At 36.0% G+C, this 27,458-nt stretch overlaps 1 protein-coding gene and 1 non-coding gene across 2 annotated transcripts in view; both read right to left on the minus strand.

The window, feature by feature from the left end:
• CAND1 (cullin associated and neddylation dissociated 1) overlaps window positions 1–27,164 on the minus strand; it is a 42,764-nt gene extending 15,600 nt beyond the window's left edge. Inside the window, exons 1-6 of the mRNA XM_024576190.4 lie at window positions 26,717–27,164; window positions 16,761–16,904; window positions 7,078–7,232; window positions 5,263–5,386; window positions 3,489–3,745; window positions 3,300–3,405 (exon numbers count right to left, since the gene is read on the minus strand). Coding sequence (XP_024431958.1) covers window positions 3,300–3,405; window positions 3,489–3,745; window positions 5,263–5,386; window positions 7,078–7,232; window positions 16,761–16,904; window positions 26,717–26,784 — 854 coding nt within the window. The 5' untranslated portion in view covers window positions 26,785–27,164. The remainder of the gene's footprint in view (window positions 1–3,299; window positions 3,406–3,488; window positions 3,746–5,262; window positions 5,387–7,077; window positions 7,233–16,760; window positions 16,905–26,716) is intronic.
• On the minus strand, window positions 14,012–14,134 carry LOC112319203 (small nucleolar RNA SNORA26). The gene has a single exon (XR_002976304.1). It is a non-coding gene; the product is annotated as a small nucleolar RNA SNORA26 (small nucleolar RNA).
• Window positions 27,165–27,458: the final 294 nt, after the last annotated feature.

The following is a 27,458-nucleotide window of genomic DNA, read 5'->3' on the forward strand; positions in this document are numbered from 1 at the left end:
ACATGAGTAAATTAAGTAAAAGACACACTGCAACATGCAGCAGTGGATCTGATTAACAGAGACAGCCATTAACGAAAGGTCTGAAGCATATATAGCATGGAAATGCTAGACAAAGCGATGTTTCACATTCCCAGAGGATGGTGTGAGATTTCATTAGGCTATGCAAAATGGTGCAATTTACCCTTTGCAACAGTATGAATGGATTGAGAGAACATTATGCTAAGTGAAATAAGCCAGTCAGAGAAAGACAAATACCATATGATTTCACTCATACGTGGAATCTAATGAACAAACTGAACTAACAAGCAAAACAGAGACAGACTCATAGATGGAGAGCAGATGACAGCTAAGGGATGGAGGGAGATTAGGGGTGGAGGGACTAAGCAAAAAGGGAAAAGGACTCATGGACAACAGTGATGACTGAGAGGGGGAGGGGGATATAAGGGAACTAAGTGGTAATAAAAAAATACAATAAAAAATAAAATAATAAAAAATAAAACTTATGAATTGCTTATTTCTGGAATTTTCCATTTAATATTTTTGGAGCAGCTGACAATGGGCAACTGAAATTTCAGAAAGAGAAACCATGGATGAGGGAGACTACTATATACTATATCTTCTCAATATATGACTAGAAGAGTAAAGCCTATATGAACTTGATCTTTAGCAATTAGGATTATCATGAAAATGCCAGTGCACATTCATCTAGGCTTGGTCTAGCTATATGTTAAGAAGACAAATACACACACACATACACACAGACGCACACACCCCAAAATAAAGGAATAACTTGTTTCTTGATTAAAAAGAGGAAATGAATCCCACAATTTCTGATTTTAACAATTCGATACAACTATAAAGCTATTTCAAACCATGAGTGGCAAGGGACTGCTGCAAATAACCCCCAGTGAAGTCTCAAGACTCTGTACTGTGCTACTACACTAGCTCAAGGCAGGGAGGAGGAATCTGTTACATGGCCCCTAACAGTACATTTGCAGTTTCTATTATTAGATTAAGAACCACTACCCTAGCAAAATGGATGTGACAGTCCTCAAAAAATTGGTGGAAAGTTACAAAATCTGCTATACATTTATACATTTCTGGCCAGTTTCCTGGCTGTCAGTAAAATAACTCATTTCTCACCACCCATCTAATCTGGATCTTAATTGTTATTCTATTTGTAATAAAATTTTTTGCCCTGGCTTGTGTGGCTCAGTGGACTGAGTGCCAGCCTGCAAAAGGTTCCCCAGTTCGATTCCCAATCACGGCACATGCCTCAACTGCAGGCCCAGTTCCCAGTAGGGGGGCACGCAAGACGCAACCACACATTGCTATTTCTCTCTCTTTCTCCCTCCCTTCTCCTTTCTAAAGATAAATAAATAGGGGACTTCTGGACAAGATGAAGGTATAAGTAGATACACTTTGCCTCCCTGAACAACCAAAAGAACAAATTTAGAAACAAAAATCAGCAATGCCAGAAAATCGAACTGTATGGAAGTCCGACAACCAAGGAGTTAAAAGAAACATTCATTCAGACTGGCAGGAGGGGCTGAGACAGGCAGCCAGGGTGGAGAGGACGTGCAGCAGTGCAGCGGCAGAGCATCAGGCAGTCCCACATTTGCATGCAGAAAAACCCAGGGGAACAACTGGGGAGCGAGACAGACTGCACAAACCAGGGTTCCAGTCCAGGGAAATAAAGCCCCAAAGCCTCTGGCTGTAAATACCTGTGGGTGGTGGGAGAAACTCCCAGCCTCCCAGGAGAGTTCACTGGAAAAGATCAATGGCGTCCTAGAACTGACGGGGAATCAGCACCAGAAGGGCCCAATTTGCTTATGAGTAGTGGGGGAAATGACTGAAAGCCAGCAGCATTTGTTCCTTCTCTGACACCTCCCCCCCCACACAGTGCCACAATGCAGTGATGTGGGTTGCCCGCCATGGCGAATACCTAAGTCCCCACTGAGACAAAGAAATATGGCCCAAATGAAAGAACAGGTCAAAGCTCCAAAAATAGAACTAAGTGATAAAGAGACAGCCAACCTATCAGATGCAGAGTTCAAACACTGGTAATCCAGATGCTCACAGAAATGGTTGAGTATGGTTGCAAAATAGAGGAAGAAGTGAAGGCTATGCAAAGTGAAATAAAGAAAAAAATACAGGGAACCAACAGCAAAGGAAATGAAACAAGGACTCAAATCTATGATTTGGAACAAACAGAAGAAATAAACATTCAACCACAAAAGAATGAAGAAACAAGAATTCAAAAAAAAAAAAAAAAAATGAGAGAGGCTTAGGAACCTCTGGGGCAATTTTAAATGTTCCAATATCCGAATCATAGTGGTGCCAGGAGGAGAAGAGGAAGACCAAGAAATTGAAATCTTATTTGAAAAAATAATGAAAGAGAACTTCCCCAATCTGGCGAAGAAAGTGGACTTCCAGGAAGTCCAGGAAGCTCAAAGAGTCCCAAAGAAGTTGGACCCAAGGAAGCACACACAAAGGCACAATATAATTACATTACCCAAGATTAAAGATAAGGAGAGAATCTTAAAAGCAGCAAGAGAAAAGGAGACCTACAGTTACCTACAAAGGAGTTCCCGTAAAATTATCAGCTGATTTCTCAAAAAAAAAAAAAAAAAAAACTTGCAGGCAAGAAGGGGCTAAAAAGAAGTATTCCAAGACATGAATGGCAAGGACCTACATCCAAGATTGCTCTATCCAATAAAGCTATCATTCAGAATGAAAGTGCAGATAAAGTGCTTCCCAGTAAGGTCAAGTTAAAGTAGTTCATCATTACCAAGCCCTTAGTATATGAAATGTTAAAGGGATTTATCTAAGAAAAAGAAGATCAAAACTATGAACAGTAAAATGACAATAAACTCTCAACTATCAACAACTGAACCTAAACAAAATCAAAAACAAAAACAAACTAAGCAAAAAACTAGAACAAGAACAGAATCACAGAAATGGAGATCACATGGAGGGTTATCAGCAAGAAAGGGGAAGGGGAAAGTGGTGGGGGGGGGGGGAAGTACAGGGAATAAGAAGTATAAATGCTAGGTACAAAATAAACTGAGGGAGGTTAAAGAAGCCAAAGAACTTATATGTACAACCCATGAACATGAACTAAGGAGTGGGGGTGGGGAATGTGGGTGGGAGGGGTGGTGCAAGGCAGAAGAGAATAAAGGGGAAAAAAAGGGAAAATTGTAATAGCATAATCAATAACATATTTAAACTAAAATTAAAATAAATAAAATCTTTAAAAAAGAAAAATTTTTATTTAAAAAGATATCTTAAAAACTTACCTTCTCACAAATGATTCAAAGGCTTGAATGCAGTATTCTCTTAACTCATCGTCATCTACGTTACAAAATTTTACCACCAAAGGAATTATCTTCTCAAGGTATTCGCCTAAGAAGAGCATACTGGTTCTTAAAAACATTCATCTATACTTTTAACAAAAGAAAACTTGAAAATATTTAAACATTTCTTACCTATTCTATGACCAGCTTGCCTACTAATAGCAGCAATACATTGTATGTAGGTTCTTGTTGTTGACATGGAATCATTTTTGGACAACTCTGACAAAAGGTGTTCAATGAGATCTACAAAAACTATATTTCCACAGCTCATAACCAGATGGCCAAGAGCAATAATGGTTCTTTTCCTTACTGCAAGTCTAGGGCTGGTCAACTGGGGGAGTAGACAGGTCAGAATTGAAGGATGGAAATTAACAAGAAGTCCTCCTTGCCTTAAAATAAAATAAAAAAAGAAATGACAAATAAATTCAAGATGTTTGAGCATTACTGAAATGTCTGGACTCAGAACTCATTGTATTCAAAGAGTAAAAATCTGTATGACATAATCCAAAATCAGAACGAAAGAAAAACTAAATTCTTACTATCTATACCGACTCAACTGAAAACGTGAACTAAGTGAATGCAGTTTTGAAATTTGTAGCCCTAAATTACCTTCTAGAATCTTGACCTATATTCTCATTTATAGGATATTCAACCAACACTCTTGAGAGCACGTTAAAAACAACAACAATGATCTTGTCATTTTCCCCTTCCTAGATCTCTAAATTTTCTGTTAGCTTTTCCTCCATTACAGTTCTTTCAAGGTTAACAACTTAAAATATCAGCATCTCCTGACTACCCCCTCTCCCTACTGTCATTCCTCTACACATTTATGTACTAAATTTCACTTAACCTGTTGGTCTAACCCTCTCTCCAACTCATTTCACATGTGTAGTTCAATGAGTCAACAGCAAACAAGTGTCTATGTGCCAAGACAATACTAACAATTAAGGCACAGAGCACAGAAAGTCTCACTGACTTCTCAATATTTATAAAATTAATAATGTTTAAACTCCTCACCCTTCTCAACATGACTGCAAACTATCAAAAATGACTTCGTACTATTCATTCTATATTCTGGAAAACTAAAATAGAATTTTCCCTTAACTCCATTACAATTGTTGATATAATCTATATGTCGGCCTATACACCTGTGCCCTATCTGTTCTTCAAAACTAAATTCAAATGCTACTCTTTCCATACAAACTTTCTTGGATCCTTCCATTTTAAACCCTAAAACACATACTCGCAGTTAGTATTTATTCTCATTTTGCCTTATAGCCATTTGTGTTCTAATCTGTAGTCCTACTGTAAAGTATACGCTGTCCATTATGTACCATATGAAGGCACTTTATTATAATGACGACGTATAGTGATTATGAAAATCAAGGATAAACTGAAATTGACAGGTGTCTGAGGTGTTTTCCTTTAGGAGTTGTTTAGATATTTGTACCTTCCCAAGTCTGACTTCCAGAAGAAAAGAGAAAAGTAACAGGCATAAAAGGACAAGTTCCTTCCTCTTCAAAAACATGCACTATAAACATGGTTGTAGAAGTTTACAAACAGCATTATATTAACTGGAACATTTGCCATGCCTACAGGCACATCTTATCTAAGATCATTGTATTCAAGAATATAAAAGAGTAAAACAAAAAAAACTTTACTGAAATGTTTAAATCACAAATTTTATTATTTCTCAAAACCATACAAAACATGCTTGCTATGCAATATTACATGATAAATATAATTAGCTTATTTCTCCCCTCACTCCTAACTACACACTTATAAACAGGCACAATTTAAACATGAATAACTTTAGACCAAGTTTTATTGTATTTATCAGAAGGGCGTTTTAACAAACATACATAATATTTATATTACAAGTACTACAAATTATAGGCATGTTTACCTGCTCAACATATCAGCCATAATATCCAAGGCTTCTAGTTGAACAGAGACATCTTCCTGCTTTGCTATTGCACTGGTAAGACGTCCCGTAATCTTTTTACATACATTAGCAGCTAATGCAGAGCCTGCGTGAATATCAACCAATAATAATTTCAAGACAAGTATACTGAATTCTACTTTATATTCATGGAAGATGCCAAATAATTCAACAACTGTAAACTTGATTATGACAGACTCAAGAGATCCATGTCACAAAAACATGTATTTCAAAATGGGTTGGTTCTCGATAAAATAACTTATTAGACATAACTGCAGACGGAGCAGGTGACCTAGGGAAAACAGTAGTGACTCAGACAGGCTCTAGTGGACAACTATTCCATTGCATGGCATGAAAGCCAACTATGGAGTCAATACTAGCTGTGAGTTCTTGGAAAAAGCAAGGAAGTCCCTCTTTACCAGTAACCTAGGTTTTTAAATTTAGTGACTTAAAAACCAACGATTAACAAGGTTTCTTTAAAAAAGAAAGAAAAAAAAAAGATAGCTGTAACTTCTAATAAAATCCAATCCAGTCCAGATTTCCATAACTTCATTACAAAATAAAAATGTTGCCCCAGATAACTCATAAATGAAGGTTACTATTTTAAAGTAGATTGTGTTAATAAAGTGAGCAAAAAAATATTTTTAAAGAAGAATATGAATGGTTAACAACCAGAAATCAGCTAAAAACAGTAAGAGAAAAAATGAGGAATATCAATATAGCTAATACAATTACAAATAACATATTTAGAGTTAGTGAAATATTTTATTGAAATTAAGGTTAAAGCTACATTGGTATGATATTTTAGAAAAAGCATCAGTTCTAGATTAAAAGGTAACGGACTTGAATCTTCACCCAACTAGGTAATAAAAAACTTTGGAAGAATTAACGTCATCTCCCTGAATTTCAGTTCCTTCATCTACAAACTAGGAATATTAAGGCCTTACATATGGCTGATATTTAGACTAAGTGAAATAATATATATGCACCATCCAACATAATGGCTAGCATAATGAATGGCTAATAAATATTTTTTAAGTAGATGAGTAAAAACTATATACCCAGACTACATTACTACTAAGCTACATCTTTCCACCAAGTAAGGAGATAATTTCACTCCATTTGCAGATGAGACAAAAACTTTTAGCCTGCTAACTTTAACCAGAAGGATAGCAGTTAAGACCAATTCTAATACATTACCTAAACATTTCTGTCAGAGGTCAAAAGCTAAATTAATTGACAAATTCATTGTTTTTAATTTTTTTAAAAATTACCAAGTAGCTATGAGACGTTCAACTTTAAAAATATTATTAGGAAACAGAACTATTTCACAGCTGTCTTAACAGTGTTAAAAGTTTTATATCACAAATTCTAATGCAAAGCAAAATTAATATTAAGAATAAAGAGCTAACAGAAATAATTCATAATTTTGGTTATCTTTTACCTCATTGTATAGAATGGCATAACTAGATTCTATGGTCACAGTACATACAATAATGTTAAACTTTGCTCTAACATGAGAATTCTTCAAAATTGGTATTCCTATGAGATACTTAAATTCAATCAAAATATTAATTTAAAATTGAATTTATTTTTAAGCAAAAATAAGACTCCAGACTTTTTTTTTCTTAGTTATTCAAAGAGATGCTTATCAAAGATCTTTTAGTATAAATGCCTCTCTCCCTCCATGGCCAGAAGTGAGGGAAAGAAAAAAAGAAGAGTAGAGGAGAAATACCTCCAAAGGGAAATAGGAAGAAAAATGTTATCTTTCCTACTTACCACTGGAAGCTGGAGGAAGTTCTCCAATTACTGTTTTAAGGCCAATACTTGAAATATCTCGAAGTTGTTCTTTATCAGAAAGCATGTTCGTGCAGAGGGTATCTACAATTGTCTCTACTTGGTATTCTTTCACTTTACTGACTAAAGGGCCAAGGCTGTAATATAAAGAAGAAAAACAAAATTTTACACCTAGATAAATACAAAAACAGAAAAATAAACAAATAGAAACATTAATTTTCCTGCTAGCACCTGTCAACACCAAGTAAACACACTATGCCTGTATTATAGTGTTCAAATAAAGGTATAAAAGAAATTCTTGATTCATAAGCTCCTCGAAGGTGGTTTCCAATTACTTCCCCACTGATTCCCATTATAGTATAATGAAACTTAAGATAGTACTACTTTGTGCTCTCAAAGCATCTTATTTTAACATGCTTTTCATATTAGGGTTTTATACAGCTAAAGGTCTGCATGTAGGTCCGCTAGTTGAGAAAAGAGAAAAGTCATTCCTTTGTGTCCTTCCCGTAGAATTTAAAACACGGTAGGTAATGCTGAGTACATGAATACTCACTGAGGAGGAGCCATTATATTCAGGACTGTACTGAATAGTGAAAGAAAGCCCTTTTCATGAAAAATTTACCATCTGGTTGGTAAGGTAAGGAATTCACCTAACTACTTTAGAAATGAATTAAAGACATTCACTATTCCACACAATTTTTGTTTCAAAAAAAAAAAAAAAAACTTTTAAATTCAATGTTATTATTTATAGGAGATTGCACCTAAGAGATTTTTAGGTACTGGGTTTTGATGGGATAGAGTGAAAAAAGAAGAGCACGTCATATAAAAAGATCAGAGACTAGAGTAAGTGGAATGCATATTGAAAGAAATGAGGAGAGAAAACTGATACAAAAGGCAGATAAAAAACATAACAGGAAACTTAGGCCCCTCAGACAGTATGGAGAACCTTTAAAGTTAGACCACTGAATTTCAATGTGATGTGGTAAAATTTGGAGCCAATGAATTTTCTCAAGCATAAGTGACAATAAAAAGTTTAATTTCATAAATACTTAGATCAATGTTTCACATATATATTCTCAATAAATAAATGCTGCTGATTGCTTGACTAGAGAAGTAGTAGGGAGAGAAATCTGAAGAAAGAAGAAGAGAAAGGAAGAAAAATAAACAAAAAGGTTAAAGAAACCCAAGAATAGCCTAATCCAAAATGATGTCAGTGACAACAAAAACATGGCATATATGTTGTGAGACCTGATGTGAAACAATGAAAATTGGGATTCAAAATAAAAGGAATTCAAAAATAAACTTAAAGAGTTCTAGCTTCCATTAGTGACACAATAGCTTTGTGGGACTAATCCTCCTACAGATAACTACTGTAAGACCTCTAAAACTATTATTTTAGAAAGCAACAATTTCAATGCCAGATAATGATGAAACTAAAACCAGAGGAAAACTACCTAGATTTCATATCCAGTAAAATCACCTTTTAAAAATGAAGATAAATTAAGACAATTTCAGTTAAAAGCTGAGAATATATTGCCACCAGACCTATACAACAAGAATTGCCAAAGTTTTCTGGGTTAAAGGAAAATTAAACCAGGTAGTAACTTGGATTTACAGAAAGGAAGATAGATCACCAGAAACAGTAAATGTGTGTGTGTGTATACACACATATATAAAAGGTTGATTTTAAAACTTATGTATTTTTTGCATTTATAAACATAAACACACCCAAATGGATTTTAAAAACCAATAGCACAAAGGAGAAAGAAAATGAAAAAATATTACTGCAAGGTTTACAGAATTTATATCACATGGTACATTAAATTCTAATAGACTGTGACAAATATAAGATGCAATTTATAACCCGTAGCCTAGAATGACAATTTGAAAAATAATGTAATCAGATATATCTAAAAAGTCGACAGAGAAAATAAAAATTAAATATTGTAACACAGTGATTCCCAACGTTTTGGGTTTCAGAAACCCTTTTAAAACTTCCAAAATCAAACCTAATCAATAAAACAAATATGCAAGCAAAATATAACCAGAGACATTGAAATTAAGAACAAACTGACAGTAACCAGAGGGGATGTGGGAAGGGATAATGGGGGGGGGGGGAGGGAATGGGGAAGGGTTTTCAGGAACATCTATAAAGGACACATAGACAAAACCAAGGGAGGGTGGGATCTGGGGGTAAGATCTGGAGTTGAGGGGAGTGGTGGGGGGAAAATGGAGACAACTGTACTTGCACAACAATAAAAAATAAAAAAAACTTCCAAAATCAATGAAGACCCTGAAGAACTTTTTCTTTATGTGGGCTGTATTTGTCAATATTTACCATATGAGAAATTAAAAGTAACAATAATAAACCCATTACATGTTAAAATAAATAAATAATGTTTTTAAGAAAAATAACTATATTCTCTAAAAATGAAATTTTACATTTTTGCAAATTAACTTTTGGGCTTAAAAGAAAACAACAATTCAATCTATTATAATAGCACATATCACATGGCCTCTGGAAAATTATACTGTGTACTTAGGAGAAAAGGAGAGTCAAAGGGAACATAAAACCCTAGTATTATTCACATAATAGTTTTGACACTTTCAGGATCATGTGATATTCTAGGCGTCCCCAAATCAAAGTTTCAGAATTCCTGCCATAATATATTTGATTAATCCAAAGAAGGCAGGGGAAAGAAACCAACAACCAAAAAACCTTAGGAACAATTAAAAAAAAACAAGAAGCAAAATGGCACACTTAATCCAACTCTATCAATATTTACGATAAATGTCAATGGACTGAACTATCTGCCGTCTGTAAGATACACAATTTAAAAATAAAAACAGCCCTGGCCGGGTAGCTCAGTTGGTTAGTGTCACTGTGATAAACCACAGTTGCGTGTTGGTTCCCCTGCCAGGGCACTACAAGAACCAACCAATGAATGTATAGTAAGTGGAAAAACAAATCAATGTTTCTCTCTCTTCCTCTTTCTCTCTAAAATCAATTAAAGTAAATGAATAAAAATAAAAATAAATGTAAATATAAAAATATAAAAACTTAAAAACAAAACAAAATAACATATAACCCTGACCGGTGTGGCTCAGTTGGATGGGAGTCATCCTGCAAATTGAAACGTCACCGTTCCACACCAGGTCTGGGCACATGCCTATGCTGCGGGTTCAGTTCCAGGTCAGGGCAAGTATGACAGACAACTGATACATGTTTCTCTCTCACACTGATGTTTTCCCCCTTGTCTTTCTCCCTCCCTCCCCCTCTCTCTAAAAATAAAACTAAAAATAAAATATTTAAAATAAAAACAGATTAAAAATTAAAGTAATATAAAGAGATACACCATGCAAACACAAATTTTAAAAATGTTGGAGAGGCTGTATTAGCATAAGTGAAAATATATTTCAAGATACGGTATATTTAAAGAGAAATATTTTATACTCACAAAAAGGTCAAACATCAGAAAGACATAACTACAGCCCTGACTGGTGTGGCTCAGTGGATTGGGCATCGTCCTGCAAACCTAAAGGTCACAGTTCGATTCCCAGTTGGGGCACATGCCTGGGTTGAGGACATGGAAGAGGCAACTGATTGATGTTTCTCTCCCTCTCTTTCTCCCTCCCTTCCTCTCTCTCTAAAAGTAAATAAATAAAATCTTTAAAAGAAGAAAGATAATTTAAAGGTGTATATACCCAGTTATACAGCTTTAAAGTACATGTACAAAATTGACATTAAAGAGAAAAATAAATTGACAGTTATAGCTAGAAATTTTAACACTCCTTTTGGTATTTAATATCAACAAAAGAAAAAATCACTAAGAATATAAATCTGAAGAACACTACAAACTACCGTGACATAACTGACATTTCTAAAACGTTGTACTCAATTACTGCAGAGTACACTTTTCCCTCCCAGTGTACACCGAACATTGACCAAAACCTACCACATGGTGAACCATAAAAGAAATCTCAGTAAGCGGACAAAACAAATTAAGCCAAAAAACAAACAAACAAAAAACCCCAAATACAAACACCCTGAAATCTCAAAGAGTATCATTCTCTGTCCATAATGGAATTAAATGAGAAACCAGTAAAAATAAAAGTAAACACCTAGATAACCTGAAACATTTAAAATTTGCTTCCAAATGATCCATGGATCAAAGAAAAATCACAATGGAGATAAAAACATTTCAAATTGAATGATAATGAAAATTCCTCAAGAATTACTTAAGAGAAAAAAATGTTTGAGATTTAGAAAAGGTGAGTAGTAGGAAAGTAAAAATAAGGAGAAATCAAGAAAAAATAGACAAAAATAACAAACCATAAAATCAGTTCTTTGATAAGAGTAGTAAAGTTGGTAAATCCCTAATTAGCGGAATTAAAGGGGATAAAGAGAAAAAACACCAATTACCAAAATTGGGATTAAAAGAGGGGGATATTCACTGATTAAATTATTTAGGTACACAAACCTGAAAACTCAGCAAAAAAGTATAAGATACTGCATTATAGGACTCATTCTTGTTAAGATGGTGAGTTTCTTCAAGTATTTCCATAGCTTCAACACAGTCCCAGTCAAAATTTGAGCAAGCGTATTTATAAAAAAATAAAAATTGACAAATCAGTTCTATAATTTACATGGAAATACAAAGAACCTAAAAAATCAAAATATTCTTGGGAAAGAATGAAGCTAGGAAACATATACTACCTTACTTCTATAGACCTACTCCTGCCTTTCTCAACCAAGAGCAATTTTTACCCTCTAGTAGACATCTGGCAATGTCTAGAGACATTTTTTATTATTATTTTTTTTGATTCCAGAGAGAGAGGAAGGGAGTTGAGAGAAACATTGATAAATTGCCTCCTGTACACACCCCAACCAGGAACTAAACCTACAGCCCAGGCATGTACCCTGACGAGGAATCAAATTGGTGACCTTTTGATTTACGGGATGACACTCCAACCAACAGAGCCACACCAGCCAAGGCTGGAGACGATTTTGGTTGTCATCACTAACCTCTGAGGGAAGAAGGAATGCTGATGGCAAATAGTGGGTAAAGGCCAAATTGCTGCTAAACATCCTAAATGAATACACAAGATAATTCCTAAATGAATACACAAGATAATTCCTAACAACAAAGAATTATCTGGCCCGAAAGTCAATAGGCCAAGACTGAAAAAGCCTCAGCTACACTAATAAAACAGTGCTGTATTGGCATTAGAATAGACAAATAGATCAATGGAACAGAACAGAGTCTAGAAATATTGGGTTAGCCAAAAAGTACATTTATTTTTTTTATATGATAGCTCTACTAGTGCTTAGTTGTCTTTAACTTCATTTGAAACAATCTTAAGACTCTACTGTGACAACTGTCATATCAGTGTGCATTAAAAAAAACTTAACAAAATTGAAGATTTTTTTGTGCAGCCATTTTAATGTTGAAGATGGAAGACACGCAACATTTTCAGTGTATTAAGAAAGGTAAAAATGGGCTGGTGTAGCTCAGTGGACTGAGCAAGGCTTGTGAACCAAAGGGTTGCTGGTTCGATTCCCAGTCTAGGGCACATGCCTGGGCTGCGGGCCAGATCCCCAGTAGGGGGTGTGCAAGAGGCAACCACACACTGATGTTTCTCTCCTTCTCTTTCTGCCTTCCTTCCCCTCTCTAAGAATAAAATCTTAAAAAAAAAAAAAAAAGTTGAAATTAATCTTAAAACTAAATTTAAAACTAATTTAAAAACTTAAGCTCATCAAACTAGGAGAAAATATTTACAAAACATCAAAGTGTCAAAGGACTTATACCCAGAATATATAAAAAATACTTAAAATTTTTTTTACAAATACTTATTTTTAGAAGGGAAGGGAGGGAGAAAGAGAGGGAAAGAAATATCAAAGTGTGCTTACCTCTTGTGCGCCCTCAATTGGGGACCTGGTCTGCAGCCCAGGCACGTACCCTGACTGAGAACTGAACATGCGACTCTTTGGTTCACAGGCTGGCGCTCAATCCAGAGCCACACACCAGCGAGGGTGAAAAATACTTAAAATTTGATAATAAAGACAACCTCATGTTTAAAAATTGGGAAAAGTCCACAAAAAACAAACAAATGGCCAGTAACACAAAATAGCACTGGACATCACTATCAAGCAAATATAAATTAAAACTACAACTGCACACCTACTAGAATGGCTAAAATTAAAGAGTGACACAAAACCAAGTGTTGGTGAAAATGTGGAGCAACTGGTATTTTCATGTAAAATGGTACAAATATTTTGGGAAACAATGTGGCAGTCTCTTAATAAATCTAAATGGACAACAGCAATTTCATTCTTAGTACTTATCCATAAGAAATAAAGACACATGTACTAATTAAAAAGGACTCATACAATAATATTTATTTTATCTTCATTAACAATAGCCAAACCCTAGCAAGAAACCAAGCATGTAACAGACTGTGTTATCAATGAACTATTAATGAGTAATAGACTCATGATACACTAATATACCCAACATGGATAAATCTCACAGATGTTATAACAGTGAAAAAGGTCAGACACAAATGTGCACATGCTATGTGACTCCATTTAAATGAAGTTCTATAGCAGGCAAAACTAATTTAAAATAAACAAAACAATGGTGACCTCAAGTAGGGATATTGTATGTGAGGTAAGAATACAATTTTATCTTTTTTAAATGGTTATCCAGTCTTTGGGGAAAAAGGTGCAACTTTTCACCAGTGATGCCACCTTCATCATGTACTTTCCATTCTATTTTACTTCACTGGTCTATTAATGCCTCACAATCTCACTGTTTTGATTACAGACACAAAGAGTATGTTTTCCTATCTAGTAAGGCTAATCAACACCCCTACTCTCACCCTAACTGCAGCAACTGTAATACTTTTTTTTTTCAGCTGTGAGTCCAGACAGCATCCAAAGGAGGAGTTTTACTGTATCTTCTCTGGGTTTTATGGAGACTTACTCTTCCCTTCTGTGCTAGCCTCTTAAGGCACTGCATCAACCGTTAAAGTGCACAGGAAAGGGCAAACTGTTATACTTTGAAACACCTCACCACCCCCTTCTCCTTCCCACCAAAATTACTTAAGCTTGTACGAAAAAATTACTGAATTGTATAATTAGGTCAGCATTAAATTAACCTGGAGAAATTGAGTTATATCCTAATCCAAGAATATGGGATGTCTTTCCATTTGTTCTAAGTACATTTTTGTTATCCTTTAGGAGTATTTTTAAGTTTTCCTTCATGTAAGTTTTTGAAAAAGATAAAAGTTTCTCTTATATCCTACACTACCCTCACTCAAGGTCACCATTGTTCTGTTAAATTTATCCCTGGGTACTTTGTCTTCCCATTTCTGTGAAAAATGGAAATTTTTTACATCTCCCAACTGGTTATTACTTGCTTATATGAAAACCACCGTTTTTTGTTCATTAATTTTACATCCTGTCACCTCACTGAATTCTTATTGTTTAAATTTTTTCCTGATTAATTTTTTCCCATGTACCTTTACCAACTCCTTTGTGTCTAATTTTTCTCCCTTGTCTTAAATGTAGCAGGGACAAAGACACATCTTTGCCTAGTTCCTGACTTTTGTGTGAAGGTATCTGGCAATTTATTGATATTTGAGTTGTGGTATTAATATGTGTGGTTATGAACTTTAATGTTAAAAAGGTACTATCCATCCCATGTTATTAAATGTTTTACTTCAAACCGGCGATAAATTCTCTCTAGTGAGATAAAGCATACCTGACCTGTTCTTCTCCTCCCATGACACATTAAATATGATTTTGGTCTTTGGAAGGTGCTTTCTTCACTCCTCTAATTATCCAAAGTAGACTAAGTTTTGGGGTTTTTTTTGTTTAATCAAAATCAGAATCTTACAGTGCCTTATCAACTAACCAATTTTTTCCTTCCTCTGACCTATTAACATGATGAAATAAATGTACAAATACAGCACATAATATTGAACTGCCCTATATTCTCGGGATGAACATCACTTCATCATGGTATGTTACACTTAACATATTGTTTAATTTTATTTTGAACTTTAAATGAAACTGGTCTGTAGTTTTCTTTTACAGTGTTACCTTTAGTGAGGATTTGTTATCAGTACTTAGTTTAAGTAAAAGACTGGAAGGTTTTCATACTTCAGGCTCTGGAACAGTACTAGAACTATGCGTACTGGAATTATATACTGAGTTTTCAAAGAGCATGTGAATGATTTCTGGGCCTGAGTTTCTTTTGGATGATCAGTTCTTTGACAATTTTCCCAATTTCTTGATAAGGCTACTTTTTATCTCTCTATTGGGATTTTCTCTCCTCTTGAGTTTCATCTCCTGATTTATTACTTTTGTTCATATCTAAATTCTTTTATTTTCTTGAACATGTCATTTCTCCCCAACCCATTAATTTTAAGTATGAAAGATCATCAAAAGATCAAAAGCTCAGTTTACTATGAGTTAAGATTCATAGTCATGGGATTAAGACCTACATACCTCTCAACTCTCAATCTGGAACGAAGACTACTTTTTCTCATTGTACTTAAAGACTGATAAATAAATGTCCAGCATATATTTTCACATAACTTTGTAATTGAGCACATGGCAAAATAATTAAAAGATGAAAAATAACAAAGTAAAATTACAAGCTCATTTGTATTATTCTGCAACTCATCATTTTTCAAGACCCATTTTAAGCTTGCAAATGTCCCAAGGTAAACATATACAATATAAAATAAAGTTGTACTGCATGTCCAGAAATTCTTTAATGATCAATTATTTCTCACAGTTTTGTCTGCTCTTACAGCAAAGTATGTAAAGGCTTAGCTCAAAACAAATTTAAAACCTGTATAAGAAAATCCAATAAAGGAGTAATGAGGCAATGCTTTATTTAAATTGTATCAAATATAACATACAAATTGACATAAAATTCCATCATTTAATTTTTATATGAAACTAAACATTATACTTACTAATAACTTACTGCATCAATTGTTAAGGATTTCCAATATTTGGTAGGTATAAATTAAATAGATGCATTAACAGAGTAGTCCAACTTTCAAGTCTTCTTGTTAGTATCCTGCCTAACAAAATGCTCATACTGTACCATACACACAGACAATTGGAATTCCCACATTCTTTTTTCCTTGAGGCTTCCATCATGCCCGCACAATTTTTAAGAAAGGTTCTTTGTAACTATTTTATCTTCAGTGTTGATTGGTGTTAAGTATGGTTTTAACTGCTGCTATTCTTTACGTCTTATTATTTTTGTTTTTACTTCCCTTGATCACTGGTTCTTAAATTTTCCCCACAGTGGAATATAGGAATTGATAGCCAGGTAGGCCTTTTAAATAAGCTAAAACATCAGGTGAAACAAGTGAGAGAACCACTCTTTCTGGAGTTTCCTGTATGTACTTCTTAAGAGGTAAAATACATAAAAGGCTACATTTAGTCAATATAGCAACTATAAAGAAATATATGTACCAAGTAAAAACACGAAACTTTCACCAGTCACCTACTCCAGAAAGACACAGCATAACACTAAGATAATTTACCAATTATTACAGTATTTTAAAAATGTGGTCGAGGGCATAGTAAAGAAGTAAAAAAAAAAAACAAACCCAAAAACCAAAAAACAATAACTTACCATTTGACAGCTAAATTCTGTACCTCTCCATTTTTATCTTCCAGTAATTTCAAAATCATTTTCACTACTTTCCTTTCACTATCATCATCCAACTTGATGGAGTCTTTTTGCAGTTCTGTCATCAAGTCATTTGTAGCCATAAACCTATCAAAAATTAAAATTTGTTAATAATTTAAATAAGGTATTATCACCCAAAATTACCTTCCCCAGGTTGGTCTTCATTTCAAATTTAATGACAGGGCCTACAGTGTGACTGATCTTTCACTCTAATTAACTGCATCACTGCACTTAGGGGACAGAAAGCTCCTCTTAACTTTTCCTTTGAATTTTACCTAAGAAGCCCTTAACTACAAACATTAAAAATACCTTCTTAAGTAATACTGTGTTGGACTGAGGTCACATATCATAAATTACTAGAAAATTTCCAAAATGCAAATTCTCACCTCCATCCAAACTCCCACCACTAGGTATCAGGTGTCTTTTCAAAATGACAATGAGGTGATTCTAGAAACTTGTTCCACGTGACATCCAAACTCATCCCCTTAAGAACCACTGCCAAAGGAAGGTTTAATACTAAAACAGCCTGACAAAAAACCCAAAATGATTAACTCTCTAACCTCAATTTTAAATAAAAGCTTAAACAGAGGATAAAAATAAGGTAAATAGACTTGCAGATTTTTCTTTATACCTCACCAGACAGTTTGTTGTCTTTATACCTCACCAGACAGTTTGTTTAAAAGTAATTTCTCAGAATATTAATCACACTGAAATAAAGCCCCTAAATCTGCTTAAAGGCCAAATAAAATTTTCCCATCATTCCTGGCTCCCTTCTACCTATCAAAATAACCTAACTGAAATAACTACTTAGCATATTTTACATTGTATTATGCGCATTTTCTGCCCAAATTTTTGAGGGAAAAATAAGGATGTGCATTATACATGGGCAGTACTAATTCTGTATCTATATAAATGTTTTTAATTCTTTTATTTATGCTTATGCTTTAAAAGTGTAACTCTAGAAAGCAGTAATGATATCCGTATGCAAAACAATACCCTGGAATATGGCAGTTTTGTTTCTAAATATAAGTAAATAAAAAATTGAACTAAAAATTAAAACGAAAGATTTTTTTTCCTGAAAGTTTGAGCCTAAAACATGGGTGCGCGTTATACATGGCAGCGCATTATACACAGCAAAGTAACAGTAATGCTTTCTTTTTATTTGAACCAGGTCCAGTTTGAGCAAAAATTCAGTATTTTATGTTTCATGCAGTAATGTCAACATCCATGTTTAAAACAATTAAAATAGAATTATTAGGGCTGAAATGATAAACAGCTATACAGACAGCCTGGCAATGTAGGCCATATACTATGTGGCAAGGATTCGGCAAATAACTTATTAATTTAGCAACTCATTACTTATTAGCATATTTTAAGAATTCCAGTGTTTAGTATGTTCATTTAATACCAATTTCACAAAGTTTTAAACTACATGCCAGCAAAATTCTTACCAAATTTTGTAAAACTGCTTATAAGGAAAAACTTATGTTCAAATTGGGATAATACAAAGTAACTTAGGCATGTACTTTAAAAAAATGACACAGTTCTTCTAATTGGAAGGCCTCCCCATTTTACATGACTAAAGTAAATTAAAATCACACAATATTCTGGAAAGTAAAATAAAGCAAACTAAGTTAGCACATGAATGTAGGCACTTCTACACATAAAATATTCAACCATTTTACTTAGAAAAAATTCATGAAATAATCACAGTAGTTAGCTTCTCTAAGAATCCTTGAAATGCTAATCATCTTGCAAAGAAAAACATCAATTTCAATAAGCAGATAATCCCAATGTAAAAAATTGTTGTTTTACGGTTCTGAAGTGATTCTATAGTACTAGCACAGAGATTCACTCATTCACTCACTGCCTATTATGATCATATGCCTACAGGCAAAGAATAGATAAAAGATAAAACTTTTGTTCCTGACCTCAGAGAACTTATTTGCTAATAAGTCTACTGATTTTCAAAAATCAATTAATGGTTAAAATTTTTTTCTTTAATTAAAATGAGCACCAGCAAGATTAGCATCCAGAAAAACTAGACTGATATAGTATAAGGGGAGAGGGATTTAAGGGGACTAAATAGTAATGTAAAAAAATAGAACAAACATTAAAAAAATTAAATTAAATGTTACTTTTTAATGATCCTGAAAACCAGGAAAGTCTGAGAATTTCCTCCTTCTGTTAATCTGATATAAAAAAAATTGCACTATAAATCTTCTTATAAGGAAATTGACAATTTTGAAAGCTGTCCGTGGCAGATTCAAAAAATTGGTAAACTGTCTGTCCCTTGAGCATTTACTCTTTAGGTATGGTGCGTAATGGCTGAGATGATAAACACAGACTCAGTCCCTTTCTCTTAACTTTTTCAACTACACCTCAATCTTACAAATTTTTTAAAGCAATACTCAAGGATATTTGTCAATGATCACACCAAAGAACTGATGCTTAGCTTGGGTCTCAAGGGATGAATAGGGGTTTGAATTGGGAAAGCTGGTTTGGAATTTTTAATTGTTTATTTTTGTGTGGGTGGTGGTGCTGAGAGTTATAGTACCTCAGGGTAAAAGACTAAGAAGCAGTTCAGTGGCAAGTCCATCTGATAACCAAGAGGGAAGCAAGGGTATACTGAACAGAGATAATGCACAACCCAGGTGGGACAGAATGGGATGGTGAGAGAGTGCAACACAGTGCTCAATTTAAAACGTATTAACTATTTATTTCTGAAATTTTCCATTTAATATTTTTGGACCATAGTTGACTATGGTTAAGTGAAAACGCAGAAAGCAAAACCACGGATAAAGAGGCACCACTGTATCCTCTCCTCAGTCTACTTAGTGCCACATTTTATATATATGTGTGCTCTTTGTGGTAATTTTGCTATTTAAAATGACCCCTAAGTGTGGGGAACCATTCCAAGTGTGGGAAATGTGGCTCAGCCCCCAGTCGGAAAAGCCAGTGGGGAGCGAGGTTGGCAGCCAGGACCCACGTCCGTGGATAGGTTCTCCAGTGGGAAATCAGGCCTGCATTGTACCTAGACTGCTATGAGACTTGCTCTTGCTAAAACTCCGTCACCCTGAGGCAGCAAATGTTTACTGAGTATCTTTATCTTCCTAAAATCTGAGCTAGACCTTCCAGGTATGGAACACAGCCGTTTGGACCATTTCTCCTTTTATATTGCAAATATCCTTCTTTGATGTATTCAGTGACATCCTCTCCTTTGTCTGCAAAAGATAACCACCCAAAACAAACCTATGCATAATAAATGACGACCATCTTTGATGTAAGGGGCCTAGAAAAACAATAAAAGCCTGTCAAGGCAAGGGTCAGGGTGCTCTCCTCTTGAGAGAGTGGCCACGCTGTCCCTTTTCCTCCACAGGATTTCTGTAGTCTGTGTGTATTTGTATATTGCAGCCACAACACCAGATCCTGTGGGCCGGGATCTGCGTCATCTAAGCATAGTGCAAAATGTGCTGTCTTGTGTTCCTAAGTACAAGAAAACTGTGATGTGTCTTCCAAAAAAAATAGATATATCAGATAAGATTTTTCAGGCACGACTTACAGTGCTATTGGCCTTCAGTTCAATGTTAATGAATAAACATATATTAGATAGGTGGTTTTAAACAGAAACACACACAAAACAAATTTACAAACTGAATAACTGATGAAAACTCCGTAACTTGCCCATAGGAATCTAACCCTAATGGTTCAGCATCGCTAACTGAATATTCTTGGCAACTGAGAGATTTACAGAACCCAGAGATTTACAAGGTAAAATTAATGGGTCTTTGAAATGGATTAGATATGGGCATGGTTTAAGAGATGAGTTAGGAAAAGGACAAAGAAGTAGGAGGAAAACCACAGGACTCAGATGTTAGAGATGAGTATGTATCCTGTCCAGTCTTAATGTTATTGAACAACCACTCTGACATCAGATAGTCCAACCACTTATCTTACAAAAGGAGAAAAGATTAATAAGCCATGTTCAACTACAGAGTACACTGAATGGCCACTCCTCTGACCTTAAACAACAAAACACCAGCAATAGTGAAGATTCGAACTTCATGAGTTAATGTCCTGCAGCCCAAATTCATCTGCCTTTGGCCAGAAGTGAAGACTGAGGAAGAAAAAAACAGCAGTCCCTGAAGTCCAGGAACTGATTTGAGGCTCATAGCTAAACCACATTGTTATTCCAAACTGGTCTGATGTTTACAACTAAAGCATATTGTTTCCTGGACATAAACAACCACACAGAACCACCATATCAGCCAAGTTCACTTAACAAAATAAAATACCAAACTTCCTCCCTCTGAGTGACTGTTACTTCCTTTACCACTTTCAGCTCTTCCTCTGCTATAGTCTACCCTATCTGTAACATCAAGATGTCAAATGATAGAATTTCCTCCAGTTTCAGACAACATCCAAATCATCACTTCCTTAGACTTTTCCCAAAATTACCCAAATAAATAAGTCCCAACCCTCTTGCTGAGACATCTCACATCGTGTGTTCTACCTCACTATAATAGTAATAAACCCAAGCTGGGTCAGGAATACCTTAAAAGAGAATTTCAAGAAGGAAAAGGTGTTAAAGCTGCTTATATATCAAATAGACAAACACCCACTAAATAAGTTACATGAAAATTGTTAGGGATTTTGGGGAGAGTAATTTCAGTGAGTTTAGGAGGGAACAGCTAAGAAGTTTAGAGTTTCCCTTGTAGTCAATGGGAATTAGTAGAGAAGGCAACGATCAACAGTAACACTGAGGAAGAAAATTCTAAGGGAAGAGTTACCAACAGATTGGATTAAAAAGAGGCCTGAGATGGTGAGACTAACAAGAAATACTTACCATGGGACCAAAGAAGAGAAGAAAGGCAAGTAAAAGGGTGACATCAAGGTGTTCCAACTGGGACATTTGGTGGATGGTAATGTAACAAGACAAAGTAAGAATTAAAAAAGGCTTAATTTAAGGTAGAAGAGGGGGAATGTAAGATGTTAACTTTCAGAATCCTATAGGAGTCCCACGTGTATATAACTTAGAGGCAATGTCACTCATTCATTAGTTGAACAAATATTTTGGGGTACTATTAATAGGAACTGTGCCAGACTCCACAAACACAGTCATGAACAAGACAGTCATAGTGTATAACTTACACACCTGGCTTATTCTACAGGACTTAAATTTGCTTGAGGGGAAAACGTATTCACCTTTAGTAAATCCAATGTAGAGACGCATAAATAATGGTAGAAATAAATGAGTAACTCTCACAACCCTTCCCCTCATATATAAACACAATTTTACCCTTGTTTCTAAATAATATGGGCCAACTACATCACCCAGTAAATGAATTATCTTTTAAAGATCTTGTATACAAACCATGGTTAACTTACTTTTTCTCATTTATTCCCTTAGAGTTATGAATTAACTTGAGGCAGTCTTACTATTGTCCATGTACACAAAACTAATTTTTAGTCATCTTTCTTCTTTCCAGTTCCCTCAATGAGGTCCCTTTCTCCTCTTTTTCAGTGGTGAGCTGTAATCATTGATGATTATCAGTGTCACCAATATACCTGAATCAGGAGAAATCACTTAAATGAAACCAAGTAACTTACTTTCATCAACCTGCAAAGCACTTTAAAATGTCCAAAATCACCTTCTTAATCTCTACAAATCTACTTCTTTTGATTAAACCTAGTTTTTTCCAAGCACAAGCAGACCAGAGAACTTCACTTAGTATTTACTGTTACATTATTGTAAATGCCCCACAGTGCTTTCAGCTATGTTATAGGACCTTTAATGTCCCCTCCAGCTCTGAAATCCATTATTCCATTTAACAGGACTGAGATTTTTATTAGCATTTTAAGCAGCTTTCAAGAGAAAATGACTTCCAATATCGAAAATACATAAGTTGGATAATACACATCAGTATCAAGCAAGGAAATTCTAAAATGCAGTGATATTATTTTAGTTTGTATCAAATAGTATTTAAAAAAATAGATTGGTAGACTTTACACTGGCTTATAGAAGAAACTTCCCAAATCCTCAGATGCTTTTTTCTCAACTCTGGAGCTAAAATCTAATTCAACTAAAACAAGCATCCATTGAGAACCCCTATGTTCAAGGCACCAAACAGAGTGAAGGATTCAGTTTAGTAAGACAAGGTTCCTACCCTCAAAGAGTTTCCAGAACAATACTTACACCCAGCTACAATCAAGATTATCTACTCCCTCTCCCCCAATGAAATTTTGTATAGTGGGTTTTCACATTGCTTCTCTACCTGGAATTTAAAGAACCTAGCTCAGATACTCCACAAACATGAATCTCCTCCCTTTCATCTTCTCTGCCACTTCAGCTGGACAACTATGTATTGCCAAGGATTACTTATCTTTTTACAATGGTGTCTTAACCACTCAACAAGCATGTAGATATTGCTGAGGGCAAGCACTAGATCTTCAACTTTTTGTAGTCCCTGTTAGGGAATTAAATGCATCTTCCAGCACAAAATATTCTGTAAGCCTAAGAAGGAACTGAAATTAAAGTCTTACACTAGTCAAAACGCTGGAGAAGTAGCACACTGTGGTAGTTAAGAGTTCATGTTCCAAGGGTATCCAGAAAGCCCAGATCTCCTATCAGACTGACCTTGAACAAGTATTCAATACTTAACATCACCATTTCAGTTTCCTCAGCTGTACTATAGATGGTAGTAACCACTTAAAGATAAATAGGATCAAGTGTTTAAAGTCAACACTAACCATTAACTATTACAAAAGAATGGTATTCTTTCTTTAGCTCTTGATTCCTTGGAATACTTCAGTTGGTGATGAGGTATAAAAAGTAAAAGCAGAACTTTGTTACTGCAACCCACTGAGTATTCAATATTATTATTCACAAGTGGAGCATTCACACGATTCACACACACACTTAAGTTTTCATTCTGGTACCTAGAGAATCACCTACCTGCTGGCACTAAATTTAATATATTGAATATATCCCACCTTCAAAGAATACAGAATATTAAACACAAAAGAAAAAGAACATTCATTTCCCCCCTCTGATAAATTGAGTCTATGGTTTAAATCCTACAAAACAATTATTTTAACATGCTGACTTTTCAAAACTTTGAAACATGCACCCATTTCTTTACCTTCTTTGCATTAATGGACAATGGAGTTATCCAGAGACCTGAAATTTTGGGCCAGTAAAGGACCTCTTGTAATCACCCATGTTTACGTCTCCCCAGTGAAAATTTAATACCAAATTAAGCAGCCTGCCAAAGATCTCACAGATATTTCACAACAAAAAATCCTACATGACTAGAACCCTTATCTTGAGACTAGTAGATTTCCTGTTTGGAGTCTACCATGAGAAGAATACATTTTTTTCTTTTTTTTCTTACTTTCAGATGTGTTTTTTTTCTTTTCCCCTTAGCATAAGGTAGAGTGTGGTTTGCATGTTAAGACACTGTATGTTAAATCAGCTTTGTCCTCAACATCCTTCTGGCACTAGGTATTTTAAAACACGTAGCAGAAGAAACAATGATATTTACATCAAAATAAATAAACAACTAAATACATGTCTAATGAGAAATTAGAAAGCATCACTTTAAAATAGAAGACATGTATTCAAGTAGATGCCTATACTAAAAATATACAGAAAAATCTTCAAAATACTTGACTTCGAATGCTCGCTATTTTAATTAACATCTAAATGTCTGTAATTTAATACACACAGTGCTTTAGTTCCAGAGACTTGTCTGTTAACTGGATGGCTTGAGCATACCACAACTTTTTGAAATAAATAAAAATTCTTAATGATACCAAGTTACTGGGAAGTCACCCATTGTTCCTAAACATATCTTCTACCCAAAAGTATCTTCTGTAATACCCACCAAGTATTAGAAATTATTTCAATATTATACTTGTAGAATAATCTTCCAAGCAATGTTTTGATTTATTCCAGCCCCAACTGACAGATGATCAAGTCCAACACCGACTACAACTTAACGTCAGGACACTATTTCTTGCATACTCATATAGTTTAAAAAGACAAAAACCCAACCACGTGTATATTTTTGCCAAGCTTCAGTCAATAATCATATATTATCACAAGATTTGGTTTCTTTATTCTAAACATATTACCCATGCACAAGTCTAAGTGAACAGAATTGTACTATTATATGGAAAGTGCTATCTTTAGACTGAAATTGATCACAATCAAAATGAAATTCAGTACCTTTACAGCATGAGCCAAATTGACAGATATGGGAAGAGGGGGAAATCACACCATACCCTCTACTGGTTAAAGTTAGTCATATGTGTGTTGCATTCAAATGTTTATTTAAACTTCAAAGGCTTGTGTTGGGAGGAAGCAAAGCTCCAAAGAGAAGTAAAGAACATTCTAATCCTTAAAAAAAAAACACACCAAAAACTTTTATTTCCCCCAATAATTTTGGCCCTAGAACTACACAAATCTAAAATACCAAAATACCCAAAACAGACATGTCTCTTCCAAGTCACAACACTAAAATCCTTAGTACCAGCAAAGTTTCAAATGCAATACTAAAAAATTCCCCAGGTACCCAATTTGACAAAAATCACTTGTCTTTGAAGTCACAGAACTAAGACCATTTCATTGGCCATTTTAATATGCCAACACATCACTTTAATTAGGAACGCGATCTCTACATTTGTCATGGTTCTTGCTTCACAAATCGGGAAATATCTTCCTGGTAGATAAGGTTTGGACAAGTTCTCAGGTGTTAAATCGTACTGTTCATAAGGTAAATAAATAAATAAGCTCTTCAGCCACAATCTTATTAGAAGACTGCATGTTCTTTCTTTTAAAAAGCACATAGAAATACAACCACTAAACCTTAAGAGAACCAATATCAAATAATATCGAGAGCTTGGGATAGGAGGCGGGAAGAAAAACATATAAGTAAACACAGTGAAAAAAAAGAGAGAGAGAGAGAGAGAGAAAGAAACCAAGATAATCCGTGAAAACAGAACAATTGTTGAATATGCATGTTACCAGGGTTTGGAACCCACAATTACAAGTCCCTTAGAATAGAAGAGTTCATATTTACCATCCCCATATTAGAAAAAAAAACTCCTTCCGATAAGATCCATTTGCTTGGTTTACTTTTCTGTTTTAAGGTTCAGCAATTCACCTTTCTGACAGTAAATTTTGTATATAAAAATATAAAACTGAAACCCCGAGTTCCTACTTGGGTTTTTACCTGACAAGGGAAAAGGACAGAGATGCTGGCGGGAAAACCCTACGAGTCAAGTTTCCTCCATCCTGGCTGCCCTCCCCCTTCTTCCCACTTACACGAATGAAATAACCCTAAGAAAAAGTTTATAATCTATTCCGAGGAGAGCTCAAAAAAGCAAACTGTTCAAAACGAATGCACCTAGGTGCCCTCACAACTGCGGGAAAGGAGAAGGCTAGGTCCCCGAGTGGGCAGCCACTCGGCCAGAGAGCAGGGCGGCCTAGCGCCCCCGGCGGGCCGGCGGGTAGGCCTGGCCTCGCGATCTCCAAGACTACAGCAACTCCTCTCCCCACAACGGTGGGTCATTTCGCTCGTCTTCCCTACCCGGGACTCGAAAACCATGTTGGGGCGAGAGAGGAAAGGTGGCAGAGAATGCGGTGGGGACGTTTGGGGACGCAGAAGGGGCCCCGGACCTCCGGCGGGCAACGGCCTAGAGAAAGGAACGGGGGAAGGGGTTACAAGGTGGGAGAGGAAAGGGGACTGCCGGGATCTGGGATCGCAGTGGTGGGCTGGGGACTCCGTGAAGCGGAGGAACCGGCTAAGGCCAAAGGGGTGGGGCAAGGCCTGTGTGAGAGCCGGGGCCGTGGATAAGGGGCTCGGGGTGGGCTTAGGGTCGGATTTCGGCCTTACCTGAAGTCCTTGTCACTGGATGTCATTTTTTCCAGCAGATTGGAAATGTGGTACGAGGCGCTCGCCATGTTGACGGCCTCGATCCCGCCCGCCGGCGCTGCCGCTGCTGCTGCCCGCTGCCGCCGCTGCTGTTCCTCTCACTCGCGGCGGTGCCGCTTCCAGGGTCGCAGCCCGACGCAGATGCCGACTACGGAGGGCGCCTCGACGGGTTGCCCCCTCCCCGGCGAAGCGTGGGCCTGTCTCGGGGAAAGCAGAGGCTACGAGGCCGGCCTAACGACGGCGCTGCTCGCCGGAGAACGAGCTCATGGGAAGCAAAGAGTATATAGCAGGGCCTCTCCCGGGAGCCAGACACTTCCAGTCCGGCTCGTCTCGCTCCCACTCCCTCCGCACTCTCTCCCTAGGGCTAGAGGCCAAAACCCGCCTCCTTCGCTCCGGGGGAGGAGGTGGTGTACGCGGGACGCCACGGAAAGCTGAGGTCAGAGTTCACGGAGGTCTCCCGTGCACGCTGTAGAGACGCTACTTAAAGGGTAATCCTGTTGGCTGAGACTTGTGTCAGTCTTCACGTGTACCGCCTTTCAGGAGGCAAGACCACAGCTTAAAAGGGCCATTCTCGCGAGACTTAAAAGCGACGGTTAAAGCATGGGGGAACAAGTGGGGCAAGTGTTCCTAACCTAAAAATAACTCGATTTTTTTTTTTTTCTGTGTGACAGAGAAATCGTCTACAATTTTTAAGGAGTATAAG

This window comes from Desmodus rotundus, chromosome 3, assembly GCF_022682495.2.
Source record: "Desmodus rotundus isolate HL8 chromosome 3, HLdesRot8A.1, whole genome shotgun sequence".
Lineage (NCBI taxonomy): Eukaryota > Metazoa > Chordata > Mammalia > Chiroptera > Phyllostomidae > Desmodus > Desmodus rotundus.